We start from the raw sequence: 16,087 nt of genomic DNA, 5'->3' as shown, positions 1-16,087 counted from the left end.
TCTTCCCTGCAACTTTAAACAGGCCATTTTTCCTCACTTTTCCAGTTCTGATTGTCATTGACTCAAAACATTAATCTATTTTTTACTTCACAGATGTTGTGTAAACTGTAAAAGATCAGCAGCATTTTCTATATTTGCAGTATGATTTGCACCACAAGTGAATTTTCTTCTATAAAGGTTTGCACGTCGAGTAATTAAAAGGTGAACTAATAAAGTGTACAATAGAATTTAAGAATTATTGGACAATGGTACCAGTTGTTTATTTGTAATAGAGGAGTATTAAGGATTAGAAAATACACCAAAAGTTAGTTCAGGAAGTATTATAACAGTCAAATTATAGTCTGGCACAGAAATAAAAGCATCGAGGGAAAAACAATGGATTAAAGAAGGGAAAACTAACAGAAAGAAAATACATTCAAAACAAAACTTGACAATACCCTACAGCAGAAATGAGACCCAACAGCTAAAACGGTTCTCACTTCTGATCCAATCATTCTTAATAATCAATTAAGAATGATCCTATTATTTAAAAGTGCTTGGCTTTAAAATCTACCCATAATTTTCTGTAACAAGTATAATGACAATTCACATTTAAATACCGCAAGCATATAAACAATAACAATAACAGGAAGGCTAGGGAATATAACTGGAAAAGTTACATAAATTGACTGACAGGTCTGAGGTTTCATTTGTCATACCTCAATCTTCTGAACTTACTTGCTGATTCAGACATTAATAATGGGTGAATCAGCATGATCTAGCTCAATGACATGATAAATTTGCCTGCAATAGCGGAGTACATTCATTTAAATTGAATTGTGAACGCAGCCCAGACCATCATACAAACCAACCTTCCTTCTATTGACTCCATTTATACCCAACGCTGCCTCAGCATAATCAAGGACGAGTTGCACCCTGGCAACTTTCTTTTCTCCCCTCTACCATCAGGCAAAAGGTATAGAAGTGGGAAAATGCACACCTCCAAATTCAGGGGCAGCTTCTTCCCAAGTGTTATCAGGCAATTGAATCATCCTACCACAACGAGAGAGCAGTGCTGAACTACTATCTACTTCATTGGTGATTCTCGGACTCTGCTTGATCGGACTTTACTGGCTTTACCTTGCGCTAAACGTTATTCCCTTATCATGTCTCTATTGTAAATGGCTCGATTGTAATCATGTTTTGTCTTTCTGCTGACTGGTTAGCACACGACAAAAGCTTTTCATTGTACCTCGGTCCACGTGTCAAACTAAACTAATCTATCAGCAACTTACTGTCCATGAATACGGAAATCCAGCTGTCAGCAGGATGTTGGGCTAACTATCCATTACTTATAATACAATCTTAGCACAAAAATATTTTAAGGAAATTATTTTAATGGAAGTGAAAGGCATGGGGAAGTGATAATTTAAACTAATTTCCCATCATTTTAGCACACTGCCCGCTGCAAAATCTGCCAAATCAAGTTTACAGAATGTTAGAATCATTCAAAGTGTCCAATTTATTCAAATAAACTAACTCCAGCTTCTTAACCGTCTGCAAACCACTAAACACCGATAAGCCCACATCCATTTCATCTATGTTGTATCAAAGTAGAATTCTTAAAGTGCAAATCATCCTCAGCTGAAAACAAAATCACATGGTAAAACATATTTTGTATGGTTGTACATGTCAATTTTTGATTTTACATAAATCGAAATACCCCCTTAAAGTTATTTTTGATCTGTATTGTGAAAGCAGAAAATATTTTCCTCAATAAACTGTATAATCAAAATCAAAAAACTTCAGATGCTGGATCCCTCTAGTGCTAACAAAGAATATTTGACTTTAAACATTAACTATTTTGCATTCCACAGAAAATGCTTACTGACCTGCTAAGACCTTACTAACCTGGTCTTTAGACCTTTTAGACTAAAACTAAATATGTGTTTTTTAAATATTCGAGAGCTTAAACCTTAACTATGTTCCAGTCAAATGTTTCACAGCTGCTAGTCTTATGCAGCCTGTGACAGTTACAGTGCCCTGCATAATGCTTGGGATAAAAACCCATCATTTATTTATTTACCTCTGTACTCCACAATTTGAGATTTGTAATAGAAAAAAATCACATGTGGTTAAAGTACACATTGTCAGATTTTATTTTTATACCTTTTTGGTTTCACCATGTAGAAATTACAGCTGTTTTTATACATAGTCCCCCCCATTTCAGGGCACCATAATGTTTGGGACACATGGCTTCACAGGTGTTTGTAATTGATCAGGTGTGTTTAAATGCCTCTTTAATGCAGGTATAAGGGAGCTCTCAGCACCTAGTCTTTCCATCACCTTTGGAAACTTTTATAGGTGTTTATCAACATGAGGACCAAAGTTATACCAATGAAAGTCAAAGAAGCCATTAAGACACTGAAAAACAAGAATAAAACTGTTAGAAACGTCAGCGAAACCTTAGGCTTACCAAAATCAACTGTTTGGAACATCATTAAGAAGAAAGAGAGCATTGGTGAGCTTACTAATCGCAAAGGGTCTAGCAGGCCAAGGAAGACCTCCACAGCTGATGACAGAAGAATGCTCTCTATAATAAAGAAAAATCCCCAAATACCCATCCAACAGATCAGAAACACTCTTCAGGAGTCAGGTGTGGATTTGTTAATGAACACTGTCCACCAAAGACCTCATGAACAGAAATACAGAGGCTAAACTGCAAGATGCATACCACTGGTTAGCCGCAAAAATAGGATGATCAGGTTACAGTTTGCCAAGAAGTACTTAAAAGAGCAACCACAGTTCTGGAAAAGGGTCTTGTGGACAGATGAGACAAAGATTAACATATCAGAATGATGGCAAGACAAAGACTGGAGGAGAGAAGGAACTGCCCAAGATCCAAAGCATATCACCTCATCTATGAAACACGGTGGCGGGGTGTTATGGCCTGGGCATGCATGGCTCCTGAAGGTACTGGCTCACTTATTTTCATTGATGATACAACTGCTGATGGTAGTAGCATAATGAATTCTGAAGTGTATAGACTCATCCGATCTGCTCCAGTTCAAACAAATGCCTCAAACTCATTGGCCGGCGGTTCATTCTACAGCAAGACAATGACCCCAAACATACTGCTAAAGCAACAAAGGAGTTTTTCCAAAGCTAAAAAATAGTAAATTCTTGAGCGGCCAAGTCAATCACCCGATCTGAACCCAATTGAGCATGCCTTTTCTACGCCAAAGAGAAAACTGAAGGGGACTAGCCCCCCAAATAAACACTGCTGTAATTTCTACATGGTGAAACCAAAATGTATAAAAATGGCCTTTATTAAAATCTGACAATATGCACTTTAACCAAATATGATTTTTTTTTTAATTACAAATCTCAAATTGTGGAATACAGAGGCAAATAAATAAATGATGGGTCTTATTCCCAAACATTATGGAGGGCACTATATGCATTGGGGTTTTATGCATTGACAGAACTTCCCAGTGTCAAGGATCCAACAAACCTCCAACAATACAAAAGCATTACACTGTATGATGTTTGAATTTCAGATCGAAAATAGTTTGCAGTTTGGCCGTGTTTTCTGCTGTAGCTGGTTCACAAGTTTGCATTAATTAACATCTTACATTTCCTCTTTTCACACAACATTTCACTACTTTGTAGATTCACACTTACCTGACATATTTTCCCTTTTCCTTGTTTGCAGCAACATAGCTCTGTCTCTATCCAAACTCCTGGAAAAATAATTACATGATTACAGTTTCATGCAACTTATCAATAGAATCTTGAAAAATAATATGATATGTTTCATGTTATTAATTGTACATACCGAGGCTGACAACGATCACACAGGTAGGTTTCTGGAATATGCTGCCTGTCAATACCCATGCAATCTATATGCTGCCACACACTACAAATAAAAATTAAAAAGATCAAATTAAGTTGAAAAAACCTGCTGCAACTATAAACATTACTTGCACAATTAATGACATAATACATTTAATTTCAAGCCATTACCTTAATCTTTCATATGAGTTTCTGTAATGCAAACCAACTAGTTGTTAACTTTTAGTTTAAAAAGGAGAAATATGTCATATACATCTAATGTATAAAATAACGACAGCATAACCTACAGCATTGTGGAAAACAAAGTTATTTTTAGTTAAAACTTACGGTGTTAATTTAGGGTTTATAGTAGAAACGAATGGGGTCCTAAAAGAGCCATTTCCTATTCTTTGTTTTATATTTCAAAATTATTTTCAGATCATTCACATAGAAATCAACAAGAAAAACTTGGATAAATTTGAAAAATAAATATTTTCAACGTAAAAGAATGAAAAATAGCATAAGTCACACAGCAATAAATGAAATCTTAGAACAAATGTCACCAGAGGAAAGTGTGCAAAAATAAAATATCATCTCATCTCACTGAAAAGAACAGAAATATGCAATTCAAAGAAAAATAATAATGTTTCTGCTCAGCTGTTCATATAAGTTCTGCATTATTTTTTATGCCAGCAGATTGGTTTGTCTCTTTCAATGTCAACTTGAGTTTAATATTCAAATTGAATCTTCTAAATGGAAAATACACAATGTAAATATTTGTTTTGGAGTCCAATTTTCTTTCATTTTCAAACAAGTTGGCAAAGTGCTAAAAGGAAAATAACAGTTCTCTCCTTGGGAAGCAAATTAAAATTAAATGTAGCTTAAATATTCTTGAAATAGGCAATGATAATCCTGCCTCTTCCTTCTGCCAGCCTCTCCCCCCCCCCCTCTCCCCTACAATGAGTTTGAAGAACTGTTTAGCTTAACATCTAACAAAATTAATAGACTATAGATGCATAAAATAAACATCAGTAGTTGAGCACTAAGGGGAAAATACTCAAATAGTTAGAGCCATGCCTCACTGAAAGAAAAATTGTAGTGGATTTTGGAAGTCATTCATTCCAGTGCTACAACATCACTGTAGGAATTCCTCAAGAGATTGTGCTTGACAAAACCGTCTTCAATGGCACGATTCTTTCTAGAAATGGGGGTGAATATTTCCTTTCATTCCCAACTCCTCTGCAATTGAATCAGTCCATACATCCAAGAAGACCTAGACAACATTCAATAAGCAGAAAGTATCATTCACACTGCACATGTGCCAGAAAATGACAATCAATGAGAAAAAGTCTATCCACCAAATCAACATTCAATGGTATTATCAAGACCCATTCCCCTACCATCAATATCGTAGAGGTCAGCACTGATCAGAAATTAAACTAACATAGGCATATAAATGTGGACGAAAAGAACAAGTGATTTGTACATCCTGTGGTGAATAATTCACTGCCTGCCATGTGATGGAATATTCTCCAATATTTGCATGTGCAACTACAACAACACGCAAGAAACTCAACATCATTTAGAAGGAACACATCTGAGTGGGACATCATCTGCCATCCTAAATATAAACAAACTTCACCACCAATGTAATGTAGTTACAGTTCCTTCCTCAGGCTTCTCCAACAGCATTTCTTAAACCTTCAAGCCCAAGGACAAGAGCCTCAGCTGCATGGGAATACCACGATATATATGCTCCCCTTCAAATTGTACAATATCTTGACTTGGAAATACATTGTCATTCCTGCATCACTATTGGATCTCAATTCTGGAAACCTCTTCCCACAAAACTGAGAGAGTAACTTTCAAAACGACTGCAGCAGTTCAAGAAGATCGATCAACATTACTTTCTCGTGCCATAAGGAATAGTCAATAAACAGTGAACCTACCAGGTCATCCAATCTTAAAAAGCAGAACAAAAACCAATACGGCCATTCTAATGAATGGTTGTGAACTTTACCACAGCATTTTCCCAACACATTTTAAAAATATTAACTGTCCAGGTATTTCTCAAATACAGGACATACTGTGTTAAATATTTTCCATATGGAGTATCCAACATCACAATTATAAATCTTCAAGTATATGCATGGAGACATGATACAAATAGAGTGCCCCAAACTCTATGCAACAACTCACTGTGGGCAGCAATGAATGGATACTCTGAGGAACGCCACTTTGGATGGAAAGTAATTTTAAATGATCATAGATATTTAGGAACAAGCTTTTAAAAATCACATACTTGAATTCACTAATGCTATAATCTTTTTTAAATCCTTTCCATTGTTATTTTTTTAAGTCCTGTTCTTGTTCAGATTGTTAGCACACAAGGAGAATCTAGTAACAATTTTGTTATTCAAAATTATGGTAATTATAACCAGTGATTTTACCTGCCTACTGTTATAATTTGCTTTGAAAAAATGTTGTAGCTCTTTTCAATCCTGTAAACTCAGTAAGAAGCACAATTAATGGATATTTCCAGTATCCTCTGACCATTGGCTGTTAAATTGGCTATTCAATTTCCACATGATGAAATAGTCTTGATAGGCCATCTGGATATGAAATTTGATGTGGAATGTCTTGTGGTGAATTTGGACCACTGACAAGATTTGGACAAAACTTGGACCAAAAATTTGGACTAATTGATCCACATTAGAATTCATGCTCCACATATCTCTCATCCCACTCCATTTCACCCAAACAGCAGATCTTTCTACTGCACTTATGTAGTATATAAATGCTTCTCTGCTAGTTGCCTCATGAAACTCCATGTGGTAACAAGTTCAACGTTCATACCAGTCTGAAAAATCTTACTCCTGCATTCTTCATTGCATTTATTGGAGAACACCGCAAACTTCTCACCATTTCTGCAAGACCTCTTAAGCAGAAATACTCTCTCCATATTTATGCCTTTTTCCTATTTTTCCAAAATGAACCTTGCACTATTTATCTTCAGACTCTATCAAAGTTTAGTAAACCACACTTTATCAGAGCAAAGCTCTTCAGATCCAGAAATTATGCTAGAAAGAGCTTCTCAATATTTATAAGTACTTTACACAGAACATGCAGCACATATACCCACGAGGCTCTACCACCTCTGACTCGGGAGGTTCCGACCCGCAAGGCCTGCGAGGCTACACTGCCGGGCCGTGAGGCGCTAGCCTCTCAGAGGCAACTTCACAAGGCGCCTGACGCAGCGGCACCTACGGAAGGCGTCTGCCACAGCCACCATTCACCACAACTATTGTGCATTCCCTCCACATTATCTATTTTCTTGAGATTTTCATATTTGATTCTTGAACTTGCTTACAGAAAGTGGAAAAACACTCTTTGTGTCTAATCTATCAAGACCATTCAGCAATTTTCTTCCTTCCAATATTTTAACTAAGCGACTAACATTATATTATCCCTGTACAAACATTAAAATATCTTTGAAGCTTGAAGCAGATGACTAAGTCACTCCTGACCTCAGTGCATAAATTTCAGCCTGGGAAACTAAACGTTGAGCAAGATTTTTTTCATTGTATCCCATGCAAAATAAAGGTGCTGAGGCCGATGATGAGGCTAGCTCAGCCAATACTTCTCTGACATATTCCTAGTTCTGCCAGGCTAAAAGAATAAGCTTCCCTTAAGAGGAATCCAAAATCATCCTTTCAAATAGAAAACTATCATGTAACTCAAGACACAGATGAAAGGCAACGGTTAAAATCATGCAATCCTACCTGCATTTATCACAACAGATCATGTATCCATCATCATGGGTGAATCCACAGATGCACCTGGTAATATCTGTTCCGTAACTTCCATCCTCAGAAGTGCTGATCGTGGTGGCACTGGAGGTTTCATCAAAATTAGCAGTGGTGAATATGCTCACTTCATTTTTTCCTATCACAACTGGTGGAGGAGGCGATGCAGGGGGTGTTGGTGGAGGACGAGCACCATAGTTGTGGTCCTACAATTGAAGAAAAAAAAATAGATTTCAAGGCAACCAATTTTATTTATTTGTTGTATTATTTTCATAAATAATGTATTCAGTGATGAAGCATACATCAAACACTTGCAGCTTTACAGTGAATACATTCTATTCAGCACCATTTTTTTAAATTCTCTGGACCTAACAAAAGAACATAAAATCTTACCACACTTGTGTATCATTTCAAATATCAAGGTAATCACCTTTATAAGTTAATCTGATAATGTTAATTATTGTGAAATAAATTACTGCAGATAGTAAATTTCATTTGTCTACCACTATAGGTTGAAAGTCAGGCATTACCATCGCAACTACTACATAAGCTATCTATGAAAACTTAATTTCTAATTGGACCGAAGGCAGCTGACTCATCAATACAATTTGTTCTTCAAAAAGTTACAAATTATTGTACCCCCACAACATTTTCCTACCAAGAACTAACATTAGTACAATTATTAAATTGTCATCTACAAAACTTTTAATTGTTGTGAAATAAAGCAACCAGGCCAAAAATATATTTTGTTCAAGCAGGAACTGCAGATGCTGGAAGATCGAAGGTACACAAAAATGCTGGAGAAACTCAGCAGGTGCAGCAGCATCTATGGAGCGAAGGAAATAGGCGACGTTTCGGGCCGAAACCCTTTTTCAGACTGATGGGGGGGGGGGGGGGGGGGGGGGGGGAAGGAAGGTAAAAAGGAGGAGGAGCCCGAGGGCGGGGGGATGGGAGGAGACAGCTCGAGGGTTAAGGAAGGGGAGGAGACAGCAAGGGCTAGCAAAACTGGGAGAATTCAACGTTCATGCCATCCGGACGCAAGCAACCCAGGCGGAATATGAGGTGCTGTTCCTCCAATTTCCGGTGTTGCTCACTCTGGCAATGGAGGAGACCCAGGACAGAGAGGTCGGATTGGGAATGGGAGGGGTAGTTGAAGTGCTGAGCCACCGGGAGTTCAGGTAGGTTATTGCGGACTGAGTGGAGGTGTTCGGCAAAACGATCGCCCAACCTCCGCCTAGTCTCCCCAATGTAAATCAGCTGACATCTAGAGCAGCGGATGCAGTAGATGAGGTTGGAGGAGATACAGGTGAACCTTAGTCGCACCTGGAACGACTGCTTGGGTCCTTGAATGGAGTCGAGGGGGGAGGTGAAGGGACAGGTGTTGCATTTCTTGCGGTTTGCAACAGAAATGTGCCCGGGGAGGGGGTGGTGCGGGAGGGAAGGGAAGAATTGACAAGGGAGTTGCGGAGGGAGCGGTCTTTGCGGAAGGCAGACATGGGGGAGATGGGAAGATGTGGCCAGTGGTGGGGTCACGTTGGAGGTGGCGGAAATGGCGGAGGATTATTTGTTGTATTTGCCGGCTGGTGGGGTGAAAGGTGAGGACTAGGGGGACTCTGCCCTCGTTGTGAGTGCGGGGATGGGGAGAGTGAGCAGTGTTGCGGGGTATGGATGAGACCCTGGTGCGAGCCTCATCAATGGTGGTGGAGGGGAATCCCCGTTCCCTGAAGAACGAGGACATTTCCGATGACCTGGTGTGGAACACAAAATATATTTTAACAGCCTGTCTACGTATCTGTTCACATTCAGTTTTAAAAACTACCATCAGATGTTTAGCAGTACGCTGGTAATTTAAAACTATGTTGGAACTCATTTCTGGTATTTGTAGAAACATAACTTTGATTTTTGTGTCTGTCTCAATAATAGATATCACAAGCAGATAAGAAATAATGCCCACAAATGAAGTCTGTCTTTTAAAAAGTCTATTAACAATTATAGGAAAAATAAAAACACTCAGTAACAATGCACAAAAACAAGCAAAATAAACGATTATATATCAATGTAATAAATATTAAGGAACAAAAATGGCTACACCTAAGTTGTCTGGACCTCACCTGTAGCTAGAGAAGATGCAAAATGGGCAATACTTGTCTCATAGCCCAATTAATATTATATTCTGAGATGATTATACAGTCAGATCATCAGAAAAAAAGTACTAATTTGAAATTAAAGTATGCATGTTGAAATGCAGTTATTCTATTAATTAAATAACTTACTGCATAAGGCAAACCAATGTAACTGTGCGAATGATGAGAACTGCTGGTATATAATTGGTGTGGATAACTGTTTGATTTTTCTACCACCACGGGGCTCGCTTCTACTGATTCTGGTCTGGAGAAAGAGAAAATGCACTGAATTACTCCTTATGTTTTAGATTTATCGCAGCACATAATTCATTCAACTGGAAATAATTATACTTATATGTTACATATTATGTTTTTTTAAAGGTATACACATAAGCAAGGCTTCTATTATATTTACCATTATAATCATATTAGAATTAAAAATAAACTTGTACTTAAGTGCCTTGAAATGTCGTAAAATGTCCCAAATAGCTTTGAGGGGTGTTATCAAACAATATTTTACAACACGCAAGGACTTATTAGTGCAGGTTACCAAACGTTTGGTCAGAGATAGGTTTTCAGAAGTGCATTAAGAAAATAGAAAGGCAGACATATCAAGAAAATTCCAAAGCTAGAGCTTTTCTACCTGAATACACGCAACCAATAAATTCGGGAATATTTCCAGCAGTTCTGCAGTGGTTCCAGTGTGCGAAATGTTCCAAATGCACAGCAGTTACTCACTCATACTATTCCACCAGCACCTCCCAAACCCCAAATTTCTACCACCAAAGAACACAGGAGCAGGCAGACCTCCTGCAGGTTTCCTTGTTGTACCCCCATCATAAGGTCCGGGGCGATGGAGGACGCCCTGCAGCAGCTTGGGATTTACCAGGATCGGGAGAGCTCCAGAACATCCAACATGCAAGACAGGACCTTTTGACTTTGGACTTTTTCCTTTGTAAATTGTGCCAAAATATGGCCACGTGTGCAAGAATTTCACTGTGCAGTGCACACATGACAATAAAGAACCATTATGGTCTGTTATAACATGGGTTTACCTATTTAACTATAGGTATATGATGTACATAAATTGGCATATGACATATCTATGCAATACATAAATAATGTATTGCATAGATATGTCATATGCCAATTTATGAACATCATATACCTATACATACATCGTATGCCTTTCTATATAGGAGTACAATATGCTTGCCTTCATAGGAGTATCAGTCAGGATGTGATGATGCAGTTTTATAAAACTTTGGTTAGGCCATATTTGGAATATTGCGTGCAGTTCTGGTCGCCCCTTCATAGGAATGAATTGGAAGCTTTGGAAAGGGTACAGAGGAGGTTAACCAGACTTGGAGGTTTACCAGACAAGGCCAGCACTATTCTGTTTGGCTCAACATTTTACCACACAACAAGAGAACTTATTGAAGCAGGTTTCTGAGCATTTAATATTGTCATTTGGACCATATGACTAAATGACCAATACAACACATCTTCATTGATAAAACAACTTTAAAATATATATTTTAGCAAATATGCTGTAATTTATTCACTTTCCAAAATATCTCTTTGCAGTATTTATTTCCACCCAATAAATGGGGTGAAGCATATTGGCAGTAATTTCTGTCCTGCAAAGAACAGACATTGCAACACCTCATTAAACAATGGATAGAAGTTAACCAGAAAATAAAGATTATCTGTTCAAATCAAATCCCAACAAGAAAGATCAAATTGACTTTTACTCTATATATTGTAAACTCATTCTAAAACATACCTACAGAATATTTCAAGCGGCTTAACTCCAATACAACAGTTCCTAGTCTCACATGGTGTCAAACAGGGAAATCAACTATTATAATTTAAGCTATCACAATTAAGTTTTTTTTATCAAAATATGTAACAGATAAATATCTTACTTGTTCTAAACATAAATGATGCAGTCAAGAGGGTCTAAATCAATACATTATCAACAGCAAAGCAATCAACCAACACGGAAGAAGAAAATTATCGCAGCACATGCTTTACATACACCCAACTGTCACGGAACACAGTAACGACCTCGTTGTGATCATCGACCTGACTGTTCACATCCTTTACAGTACCAAATCATTCCGCCCAAAGTAAAAATTACACAATCTACTGCACAACAAATATTGCACCATAATACTGGTTTCTTGTGTAAGAATATACTGAAAGCTCCACAAAAAGCAAATTCCTCAACATTAAGGCCAAAGGTACAATCAAGGATCGTGCCTTTTCTTATCAGTTATGTTATTATTGAAATGATTATTTAGCACTTTGCTGGAAAATAGTTCAGAAATAAAGTTAATTTTATACATTCATTTCTGCTGCTCAGAAAGGTGTTTAAATGTGCATGGTAAAAAACTGCAAAGCTTAGCTAACACTGCACAATGCTGAATAAAACAATAGGGAATCCAGAACTTAATCCCAAAATGATTATTGTACAGGTAGTTGAACATTAATATTTCCTTTACAGTAATTGGCTACAATGCCTATAATGCATGGGTTACATATCTTCCAAACAAAGCTTAAAACCAAGTAGGAAGGAACTGCAGATGCTGGTTTATATCAAAGATCAACACAAAATGCTGGAGTAACTCAGCAGGTCAGGCAGCATCTCTGGAGAAAAGAAACATATGATGACGTTTCGGGTTGGAACCCTTCTTCAGACTGAAAAAGGGTTCCTACCCAAAACATCACCTATTCCTTCTCTCCAGAAATGCTGCTTGACCTGCTGAGTTACTCCAGCACTTTGTGTCTATCTTATGCTTAAAACTGAACAGTTTAAAATAATGTATTTGGCATTAAAACAAAAGTAGAATATAAATTTAATTTATAAATATATTTCCATGTGTAAAATTAAAACTCAACTTGAACCTCATGAGCATTGATCTAAATACCCAATAGATGATTCAAGCATGATCATTATTATAGATGTATCTACATATCTGAAATTGTTAAGTTCGAAGATGCAACACAAAATATTACTCAAGGGCAGAGAACAAGAATTAAAACCAAAAAAATCTTGAAATAGGTTAAAATTGCAGCAAATGGTACCTGAAACATGGTTACGTTCTATCGAACTCTGACAGGCATTTACGGCTTTAATTTAGATATATTTTCTACTGTGGCCGAGTCAAAAAAACACCTGCAGTTCAATGCCTACTATTTATCTTTAACTAAAAAGTGTTCCTTTTGCAAAAAATTGTAACTTACTTTAATTTATTAACTGCACTCGATGGTTTTGAAAGGGTTCAAGTTAACCAAAAGTTGAACTAATTATAGCCATAATTTACAGACTGTCAATGTAATTTAATTTTTCTTAATTGTTTGATACCACAATAATGTTAATAGTGTCTCAATTTTATATCAACATACAATCAGTTCATCAACATCAAAATATTAAAGTGCTTATTTAAATATGTATTTCCTATTCATGCTATCATAACTGCCATGAGTTATACTTTTAAGGCAGCATTTATAATCACAGCCTCTGCAAACATTTATCTACAATTCTATGGTGACATACCGTACCCCTCAGGTGAACTTGTAATGCAAATTTACTGCCACAAGATGGTGGTCTGGTGCAGTTTACACTGGTGCACAAGCTATTTTGTCTACATCCAAGTTTGGAAAATGGTACATATATTTCCAACATCATACTCCAGTTCCTTTCCAATTTAAGTTAATAGAAATGATTTATCTACTTCCAGTTCCCACTTCTTACTATTTCCTAATTCCTACCAATCCAATACATTTTAGTTTTTTTAGGGGATGCGAATTTCCAAGCTAGCAAGTGCCAATGGTGCCGTTTTTTTCTAATTGTGATCTGCCATCTTCATCTGCATTCATCTTCTGTATAGTGCACTATCTTTTCTCACCATTTATGTTCGTACACGAGGCAGAAATCTTTTAAAAATTAATTGACAAGTAAAAACTATTGCTTACACCTCCTGTTCCAATTTTAATTTCAAGGCCTGCAAGATGCAAATTGCCATAGTAAACTTTGTTCCATAGTGTTGCTACTTTGCAACCCTTAGCTCTTTAAAAAAACTACTAAATTGAAAGTTTGTAACATGTTAACATGGAAATCAAGAAAAGGTGAGACAAATAAGAGCAGAAAAAGAAAACAAATGGATCTAGAAAATGCATCATAACCACAAGAAACAACATGCTCGAACTTATAAGCACATTCACAGTGTACCTACAATTAACACAGATTTACAATGTGATATTTATTTCTGTGCTATAACAAGCTATTTCTGGTAGACACCTGGGACCTTTAATAACTGAATAACATCAAAATAGCAGTTAGAAATGCACCAGAGTACGGAGGTTCCTAGTTATTTATTCAATTTAACTAACTATTCCTGATACTAATATGTAGGAAAGAACTGCAGATGCTGGTTTAAATCGAAGATAGACACAAAATGCTGAAGTAACTCAGCAGGCAGCATCTCAGGAGAGAGGGAATAGGTGACTTTTTGGGTTGAGACCCTTCTTCGGACTGATGTCAGGGGAGCGGGCGGTGCAGAGATAAAATGTAATCGGAGACAGTAAAGGGCCTGTCCCACTTAGGCGACTTCTTTGGCGAGTTTAGAAGACTCTGCGCTCGCCACAAGATCTCCACATTCACACTGTGTTTTTGATTTTCTGTTTTTGGATTGAATTCTGTTTTTAATTTGTGTCTCTGTGATGTCTTTATTACTTGTTTTATTCCGATTATATGTTTTTATTCCGATTACTATGTAAGGTGTCCTTGAGATGTCTGAAAGGTGCCCATTAAATAAAATGTCTTATTATTATTATTATTACAGGTGGTCTCCTTCATGGTCGGGAGGAGTTCCCGCATTCTGGGAACTAGTTGAGGCCTCAGTATGGTCGCCATAGAGAAAATTGATACATTTGTAGTTGTAGGTCTAGGTAGTGGGGTCATAGGTAGTCTTAGTTAATTGCCTTTGCTGACCAGTCATTTTCATTGGCTCATTGAGAAAAAAAGGTATGTAAACAGCTGTCATTCCAGTGCGTGGTCATTGTGCAATTTTTCTTTCAGTGGATCAAACGGTGTGAGACATGGCTCAGAGGAGAAGGCTTCAGTGCAGGGGCAGGGCACAACCCTCAACAACACCAAACATTTGTTTGTTTATAAGATTTTTGTATGTTTCATTACCAATAAAGGAAATTCGTGACTTTTTAACCTCAAATTGATATATGAATATCAATTCATAGTAGTCCCTCATGTCATCACATATCTCATATTTCATTTCTCATATATTTAGATCATTGAAACACACACAAACACAAGGAAGGAGTGCACTGTATTTAAAGTTTGTCTTTTCACATTTATTTTGATGAAGAAAACAGACACAAGCACTTCAAATGCACTGTATTTAAAAGGATTTTATTGTCATACATCTTGATAAATCTAACACTAAAACAAGCAATTCACAGAATTTAAAAGAATATATCTGAAAAATCTAACGTCATTTTTATAGGTGATCTTACGACTATATAGAGTCGTAGCCAGTCGTAGCTTACTTTCTGTGATCATGGGTGTAGTCGTCTGTAAGTCGAAGGGGGTCGTTCTCAGTCTCCACTCTTTGGTCGCCAATTGTCACGAGTGTATCGGCGATTAAGTCGTAGCTTGTCCTACATAGTTGTAGGATGTCTTCTACATAGTCGTAGGATGAGTTTGATACATTCACTTTTTCAGTGATTCAACAAGACTATGACAGTCGCCTGCACTCGCAAAAGAAGTCGCCTAAGTGGGACAAGCCCTTTAGACTGGTCAGAGAACTGGGAAGGGGGAGGGGATGGAAAGCAAGGGTTACTTGAAGTTAGAGAAGTCAATGTTCATATCTTTTTGAAAAAAAGGCATCTGAGGTAGGTAGTTGGACATAAGTAGTGAGGGATTGGACCGGGGGGGAAATAGGATGGAGTCGAGGTATGCGATCCCTGAAGGTATTCCTGAAACAAGATTAGTTTCTCTCCAAAGATGCCGTCTGTCCCGCTGAGTTACTCCAGCTTTTTGTGTCAATCTCCAGGTCAAACCTGACATACAGGTGTTACATCTCCTGAGGTTGCAGGGTGAAGTCCCCAGGGAGGGGACAGTTTGGGTGAGAAAGGATGTGAAAAAAAGAGTTGCAGAGGGAGTGGTCTCAATGGAAAGGCAAAAGTGATGGGGATGGGAAGACATGACTGGTTGTGAGATCATGTTGAGATGGCAGAAATGTTGGAGAATATGTTGTATGCAGAGGCTGGTGGAATGAAAGGCAAGGATCAAGAAAACGCTATCCTTGTTCTGTCTGGGGT

General features: G+C 37.5%; 1 protein-coding gene across 7 annotated transcripts in view; it reads right to left on the bottom strand.

Annotated features, from left to right (window-relative positions):
* The window catches only part of kmt2e (lysine (K)-specific methyltransferase 2E), a 98,046-nt gene that overhangs the window by 54,349 nt on the left and 27,610 nt on the right, over positions 1 to 16,087 (bottom strand). For all 7 annotated transcript variants that reach the window (XR_008725239.1, XM_055653177.1, XM_055653176.1 and 4 more), the window contains exons 3-6: positions 9,893 to 10,007; positions 7,596 to 7,825; positions 3,818 to 3,898; positions 3,664 to 3,722 (exon numbers count right to left, since the gene is read on the bottom strand). Coding sequence is in view for 6 of the 7 variants with exons in the window: in XM_055653177.1 (XP_055509152.1) it covers positions 3,664 to 3,722; positions 3,818 to 3,898; positions 7,596 to 7,825; positions 9,893 to 10,007 (485 nt within the window). In the remaining variant the exon portion in view is untranslated. The remainder of the gene's footprint in view (positions 1 to 3,663; positions 3,723 to 3,817; positions 3,899 to 7,595; positions 7,826 to 9,892; positions 10,008 to 16,087) is intronic.

Source organism: Leucoraja erinacea, chromosome 22 (assembly GCF_028641065.1).
Source record: "Leucoraja erinacea ecotype New England chromosome 22, Leri_hhj_1, whole genome shotgun sequence".
NCBI lineage: Eukaryota > Metazoa > Chordata > Chondrichthyes > Rajiformes > Rajidae > Leucoraja > Leucoraja erinaceus.
Note: the sequence above shows the minus strand (reverse complement) of the source record. Positions and strands in the feature narration are given on the sequence as shown.